The sequence below is a fragment of the Morone saxatilis genome, unplaced genomic scaffold, assembly GCF_004916995.1.
Source record: "Morone saxatilis isolate NCDOM2014 unplaced genomic scaffold, NCSU_SB_2.0 Contig14, whole genome shotgun sequence".
NCBI lineage: Eukaryota > Metazoa > Chordata > Actinopteri > Moronidae > Morone > Morone saxatilis.
The window spans coordinates 19320726-19328384 of record NW_023339696.1 but is presented as its reverse complement, the minus strand read 5'-3'; the positions used below and the strand labels follow the sequence as shown (position 1 = coordinate 19328384).

At 40.1% G+C, this 7659-nt stretch overlaps 1 protein-coding gene across 7 annotated transcripts in view; it reads left to right on the top strand.

Moving 5' to 3' along the window:
* The window catches only part of svilc (supervillin c), a 30856-nt gene that overhangs the window by 13827 nt on the left and 9370 nt on the right, over positions 1–7659 (top strand). For 4 of the 7 annotated variants that reach the window (XM_035654588.1, XM_035654594.1, XM_035654589.1 and 1 more), the window contains 12 exons: positions 1637–1678; positions 1754–1843; positions 3036–3110; positions 3195–3294; positions 3390–3455; positions 3615–3813; positions 4890–5056; positions 5147–5272; positions 5359–5495; positions 6385–6532; positions 6720–6865; positions 6996–7171. In XM_035654588.1, the coding sequence (XP_035510481.1) occupies positions 1637–1678; positions 1754–1843; positions 3036–3110; positions 3195–3294; positions 3390–3455; positions 3615–3813; positions 4890–5056; positions 5147–5272; positions 5359–5495; positions 6385–6532; positions 6720–6865; positions 6996–7171 (1472 nt within the window). The remainder of the gene's footprint in view (positions 1–1636; positions 1679–1753; positions 1844–3035; positions 3111–3194; positions 3295–3389; positions 3456–3614; positions 3814–4889; positions 5057–5146; positions 5273–5358; positions 5496–6384; positions 6533–6719; positions 6866–6995; positions 7172–7659) is intronic. The other 3 variants (XM_035654591.1, XM_035654592.1, XM_035654593.1) reach the window with 3 other exon arrangements.

Below are 7659 nucleotides of genomic sequence, written 5' to 3'. Positions count from 1 at the left end.
TCCTTCTCTCTATCTCTCTCTCTCGCCTTTCTTGTTACTTTTCAGCTGTCTGGCAATAAAAGCCCAAAACAATGTTAAAAAATATAATAATAAAACAATAAATAAATCACTGGATTAGGAATCTTGTTAATTTCTTTGATGTAAAATGGATTAGGATACAGAAAACCAACAAAATTAAAAGATATATATACTTTATTATACTTCATTTACTTTATTGTTACCTAATTATTATTTTAATGTAGTAATATTTTCATTATTTTTATCATTATTATTATTATATATTATTTTATTATTATTATTACTTTGAGAGGTTGGGATCATGGGTCGGGAGGGATATACAGTAGCTATTAGCCTGTAAAGTTGTGGGATGTTTACCCCAGGTTTTCTTTTCCCTTTATTGAGAAGTAATTACTGTAAGAGGTCACAATTTAACTAAACAGTAAAAAACAAAAAAACAATCTTTTAACTGTCAAACCTCCAAAATCCAGAGGTGAGAAGACAGATATTGATAGAAAATCCAGTCACAGTAATTGAGCCTTACAAGCAGCAGTGAGTGATGTACTCACTGTTTTGGAGGTTATACTTGCAGAGTCAGTAATCTCCTAAAAACACTGTAGAACATCAGTCAAGGATAAACAGCAAAGGACATTTACCTTTGTACTAAAGACGCAATTACAATATTTATCTTCTTTTTTATTAGACTAGATAACAATTACATTAAAACATGTTATTTGCTAATTTGAGATAAACATACAGATGCAGGAAATAGCAGTCACATATTTATTTGTTTTTTTTAACAACCTTTTGACTTTATGTGCCTGTCACCAAACTTACACCCTTGATTTTATGTTGTGTTATGTTGAGTTTTTTTATGTACAGAAATCACATTAACTTTGATTCATTTTGACATTTTAAAGGGAAGACACACTATATATATATATATAGTATACTTTATTGTGGTCTGAAATTCGCAGTTGCTTTTCTACTTCGAGTTCTCAGCTTGTTTCTTTCAAATAGGGAAATTTGTCACTGTTATCTCTGCCCAAAGGACTATTCAGGCCACAAACAGCTGTTGTATACAATTCATTTTGGTGCAGTTGCCTGAAGGAGTACTATTCGACCTAAACAAATTACATTATTTCTGTGCCCCAAAGTGAAAACTAAACCAAATAAATACAAATATTTAAAGCCAAACAGTCTTAGGTCTTAAAACTGGCTGATTTTGGCATGTAGAGGTTGCTGGGTTCAGTCTTCCTGCCATCCTGAGCTCCAGAGGGAGAAGAGGGCGGCAGTTAGATCAGTGTGTGTTTGTCATTCCAATGAAACCAGATACAGCGTCTCTTAGCAACAGCACTCTGGATTTGGTAGGTGCTAAGAGTCTTGAGATCAGACTTAAGTTACTGACGAATACATCGAGACCAGTTTATGTCGAGATGAGTTTGACTGTCTCAGAACGGGGTGAGGAATGTAAACAGACTGATTATCCTGGCGGTTAAATGTTGACCCTTTTATGACCTTCTGATATTTAAATGTAATCTCCTTTTCCTCTTGTTTTATTTATAAACTTATAGCAACATTTAAATTATAATTTTTTATTATCTAACCCCCCTGTTTTCCCTTATGCTGCCCTCTGTAGGAAGAAAACCTTCATGTGGAGAGTGTCGGCCCACAGTGCTGGGTAAATGTTTTGAAATGCATAAATCCTTCTAAATCTCCATTATTGTCTCCATTACTAATTTTACAATAGCTTTAGCCTCTTCTGATTCCCCCTTTCTCCCAGGAACCCGTCTTTGCCTCTGTCTTTTCTAGCAGCACGCCCCAATATATCATGTGTTTCAACCAGGTAATCGTTTGAGCCGCTGCATGGCAGATCAGTCGCTGCTTTTTGGTTTGCAGTGTTTTGGATGCAGTGAAGAGTTGTGTCATCGCACAAGTTTCAAGTGGCTGCAACTTTTTTTTTATTTTTTATTACAGATGATGTGTGAAGTTTCACTCACGCTAACGAGTCAACTCTGTCACCTGCAGAGTTTTTTTGTGTGTGAAAATGATCCTTTTTCTGAAGTAATACATCACAGCTCTTACTTCACAGTTTCCATGTTGTTTCTTGTTCTCAGAGCTCTCTTGCACTTGGTGGTTTCTGAACTTTATTTTGTCATTTGCCCGCGACCCATCCAGCCCAGTTAGATTATAGATTGTTGAAACTATTTTAAGAAAACGTTTTGTTAACATTATTAAGAACATGAAGTTCCTGTTTCTTATTAGGTTCTGTTGCTCAGAGGAAAAATGCAAGTTAAACTTTTTGTTGAACATCACACGTTTTCCTTTCATTTAATTTTCTTTATATATTGTTAAGGACAGTGCACATTAATAAGTGTTTCTGTAAATGAGCCAGCGTTAGCCAAAAGCATAACTGTCAACTGTTAAGATGCTGAAACATTAACAGTAGATATAGTGGACAGAGCTTCCAGGTCTGTGAAGTGAAGTCGGCAGTGTCTTAAACCTGCATTCTGTCTAATGGCCAGCAGGGCTGTAAAAAGGCGTCTGATAATATTGAGTCTTATGGAGAAATGACCCGACTTCTCACTTAATTTATGAGCTCAATAAACAGTTTCCTTATGAACGCACCAAACTCAGATCAAACTGTCAAACTAGGCAGTGCTGATCAAATATGAATCAATACTCTGCGTTGACTATTCCTCACCTAAAATCGTTTCAGAAACATTAGTGAACTGTTTAGCTGTAATACGAGAACCAGGCGAGCTGCCATTGCTTCCTGCTACGGAAAGTAAACTGTAATGGTGACGAACACATGTCAAAATTGTGTAATTTTTGTTCCTTGTGTTGTTTTGCTGGCTGACATTTGCTATTTTCTGAGCACTCTTGTTTTTGTTTATTGTCCCAAAATGAATCAGATTCATTCAGCTTTCATTCTGCATCATATTTATTCCCCCTGGGATCTGCCTTCACTCTCCTACACTGAAGCAGTTAGCTGTTACCTTATTATCCATGTTATCCTGTTTTTACTTCACCCTCAGACGAGTCTGTCCTTCGAGGCACAAGAAGTCTCCTCTCCTACCAAGAACCCGATTCAGCCTCAGTGGAGACAGAAGGTGACACAGGATGGGGTTTATTTACATCTTTTTTTATTTTGAAATGCTTTTTACATTAACACGTCTGTTTCTCTGGTTGTGCAGACGAAAGGAGATGAAGAGGAGTTTGAGACGTATGAAGCCGAGGACATTAACACACAGCAGGAGAGGAACGAGCAAGAGCACGGACGAATGGCCAAGAGAGGTGAGTTTACTTTCTCTGCACAGTCAGCTTCAGTAGGTTTGTGTGTCTGACTCAGGTCCTCTGTGTTTACCACCTGTTATATCTTGGATCTCCAGAATCAGACAGAAATGACGTCTCTCATAACAAGAGACACTCCACTGAAGTTTCATGCGCATATGAAGGTAAGAGCTGCATTAGTTCATTTGATCACAACTTTTTCTTGTTTGTTTCTCTCTAAACTGTTTGTTCTGTTTGTTTAACAGGAATCCCTGGCTGAGTGATATAAGTTGTTAAAATCTAAAGTATTTTAAATTTACATTTCCTCTCCCGTCCCCCGGCAGCTCCACAGGGCCCCCCGCTCTCAGTGGCTCCACACGAGCTGAAGGAGGAGACGCCCGTAGATGAATCAAACACGTTTGACAGAGGTTTCTACAGAGATCAGTCACCTCCCTCTGCCTGCGGCCCCCCACCCTGCGGGGACGTGGCTGCCACAGAGAGTGAGCAGGACCTGGGTGTCCTCTGCCAGACCAACACACCCATGTGAGCCTGTTTTTTTTTTTTACCACAGATTATAACATTATTGGCCTCTGATATCGCAATCAATATCTTAAATATTTAGAGATATGGTAGAGGGAAGCACCCATTTGTCTTAATTTTTTTTCTTTAAAATCATCAAAATTCTATTTTACAGCCTGGCCAATATAATAATTATTACATTTGATATAGATGTTTATGTGCTGACTCCAGCTCTTCCATGTTGTGTGGTTACTGGAACAGACCTTGTATCTTTTTATTATCTTGGGATTATATATTTCCAACATATGTTGTCTTTGTTGTAAAGTGTAGCCTCTGTGCCCGAAATACAGCCACCTGCTGGTGACTCCTAATAATGCGAATAATTTTGAAATGATAGAATTTCTGTGCACCAAAGACCAAAGTTTACTCTGAGCTGCTTCATGCAAACTGGCCCTGATCACAATGACGTCACTGCAGTAATTTGTATGATTTGCTCACATAATTATTAGCTATCAATTATAAAAACCTCATAAAGACTGTCTGTACCAGTGGTTCCCAACCTGAGGGTCGGGACTCTGATTAGGGGTCACCAAAGCTCACAGGGGGTTGTGAGGCCTTCTTGAAGTTAAGGTATTAAAAAAAACACACAGTAGGCGTATAACTCAGCATTTCATTCATTTATAGGAAGAAAACAGATATTAAATTGTTATTTTTTGATTATTATTTAAGATTTGAATCTCAAGGTAAGGGGACAGTGAAGAGTGCAAGAGAAAAATATGCACTATTAAGCATAACTTAATAGAACAATAAAGAAAATATTGAATTTGTCAAAAAAGAAGAAATATTTTGCTCAAAATTCATCCAGATCCCTTGTTTTACACAAATTTCCTGCAGTTGTTGCGTTCACTATTTTTTTTTTTGTACAGTTTATCGGTTGTTCTGTGCTGATGTTGTTATACAATGAATATTACATGAGTTATCCATAAAACGTAGTCAGGGTTTGTCAGTTTACTCATTGATAGAAAAAGGGGTCTCTTATAAGAAAAAAGGTTAACCACTGGTCTATACTGTCTGTGTGAAACTGTATTTGTGTGGTGCAGGCTGACCTCAGCAGTCGCAGAGCACAGGCGGTCGGTGCGTCCGTCCCGTCGGACTCAGGGCTCCAGAAACCCTCTGAGGGCTCTGGCTGCCAGGGAGGACATCAGGCAAGACTACATGGGAGAGACAGTCAACACAGCTTCAGAGGAGAGGATCCAAGCAGAGAAGAGTGAGGGGGAATAATTTCTCCTTTTTCCTTTTCCTTTCTCCTTACGTTGTCGTTTTTATTCAGTCTCCTGATCGTGTTTTTTCCCCACAGAGTCCAAGAACTCCTCCACTGCAGAGTCACACCTGGCCAGATCAGAAGACGTCATCTTGTCCTCAGACGCTGCGACTACCAAGTCTTATCCTCCCTTCAGCAGCCTGATGCTCATACACATCAAAGGTCAGAAAAGATTTAATTTCTCTGCGTGTCCTCATGATGATGTGTTTGTGTTCAGGTTTTTATATTAACAGTGCCTGTGGTAACAGGTAGGCGGCATGTCCAGGTGCGTCTGGTGGAGCCCTCAGTGCAGTCGCTGAACAGCGGAGACTGCTTCCTGCTGGTCACTCCGCAGCATTGCATCCTGTGGAGCGGAGAGTTCGCCAATGAACAAGAGAAAGCCAAGGTACCATTGAGGACAGTGACGAACTGTAATGTTTTTTTTTTCTGAGACAGTATGTTGTCAGCCAAGTTTAAAGTTGAGGTTTGTGTGACCCAGCAGATTCTGGGATGTCACACATCACTTTTATCTCAAACTTTACTTTGATAGTAGTTTTCAAACATGGTGCCTCCTTGATTTGTGACCTAAATACTATGATGACACCCTTTTCGGTAACAGCTGCTATCAAAAGAAAGTATGATAGAAACAATTACAGTGGCAATATCGCTGAAATACCTGTTCGGGTCACAGAATCTGAGCGGCCACAGAATTTAGTGCAGCACCTGTGACAGTGTTTCACATTTAGGAGGATCTATTGGCAGAAAATGGAATATAATATTAATAGGTATGTTTTATTAAAGTATTCTGAATCTGAGTCTTCTTCCTTTTTAACCTCAATCATTAGTGTATAATCACCTGAAAATTAAAATTGTTGTGTTGCCATGTTGAGCCACCATGTTTCTAGTTGATTACTAGATGTAATCTCATAATCCTTCACATTATTTCCAGTCGTGTACGAGAAACTATGGTGGTTGCAAGAATTATAAAAAATGTGAAAAGGCCCAAATCTAGAGCCAGTGTTTGGTTTATCTGTTCTGGGCTACCGTAGAAACATGACGGTTCAACATAGCAGCCTCTGTAGAAGAGTCTCTCTCTCTGTAGATAAAATAAGCAATGACCACAGAACAGTCCTTATATTCAGGTGACACTAATGAAAACTTGCCTATGAATATACAATTTCTGCCCATGGATCCTCTTAAATGTTAAACATTGGACCTGTAAGTGAATAATATGTTTTTGTATATATTTATGTTTCACCACCGTGGTATTAGAAACTGATTGTTTTGTCTTTCAGGCCTCTGAGCTGGCATCATCCATCCAGAGTCAGAGGGACCTCGGCTGTGAGGCCTCCCAGATTGTCCACCTGGAGGAGGGGCTGAACTGTGAGAGCGGCCTGGCTGCGGACTTCTGGAACCTCCTAGGAGGAAGGACACAATACAGAGGTTAGAAGTCAAAATCTAATTTGTAAAACCTGTACATTTCCCCCAGAGCAGATTGTTATTATAAAACAAGACCTGCTTGTTGTTTTATACATTTACAGTTTAGCTTTTAATAAAATGTTAAATATCTGTTGGATCTGTGCACATATGGCCTGTACTGAATATGTTTTGTGTTTGCTTCTCCCCACAGGAGCCAGTGCCGAAGAGGAGGATGAGCTCTATGAGCGAGGAGTGGTGGAGTCCAACTGTGTGTACAGGCTGGTGGAGAACAGACTGGTGCCTCATGAGCAGGCCTGGGCCTCCATTCCCAGTGTCTCCCTGCTGGGCTCCACTGAGGTCTGAGATCTCTTCTGGATTCTCCTGTGGCTTGATTGTTCTTGTTGTTGAATATCGGTTGCTTCTCATTTCTTTTATGTCTTTGCAAGCCAGTTTCAATAGCCGATGGTGTGTTTGTGTGTGTGTTCAGGCCCTGGTGTTTGATTTCGGTAGTGAGGTGTACCTGTGGCATGGACAGGATGTTTCACTCAGCAGTAGGACTGTTGCTCTCCAGCTGACTCACCAAGTGTGGGTTGGAGCGTATGACTACAGCAACTGTCGAGTCAATCCACTGGATCCCACACAGTGTAACCCCAGCACACCACTGTGAGTACACACTGCAGGCAGTGAAGCTTTCGGTTCATATCAATATTAGCACACATTACAGAGTACAGCTGTGAGCATTTGCTGCCCATATTGAGCGTTGTGGTGCACACACTAAAAATAAATACAGCATTAAGTGTACAGTACAGCAAAACCCAGAGAAGTCTGTAGTCGGTCGGGCTGTAAAACCAAAGCAAATGGTTCGTAATTCCACACTGCACACAAAGAAACCTCAGCATACAGCATTGTGTGCACATGTCACGCTGTAAAGTCCCAGCACGCTGTTATAAGTCCACACGGGACGCTGACATGCAGCAGCTGGCAAAAGACAGTTGTTTGGAAATTCAAACAAGAAGACAGGAGCCCCAGTTTGCTGCAGCACACTGTGCAAACATACATTCACACTGAGAGACAACATTAAAGTATACTGTATGCCTACAGTTCACTCTGCAGTTCTGCACTGAACCTTCAGGGGTCTCATTTATAACCGT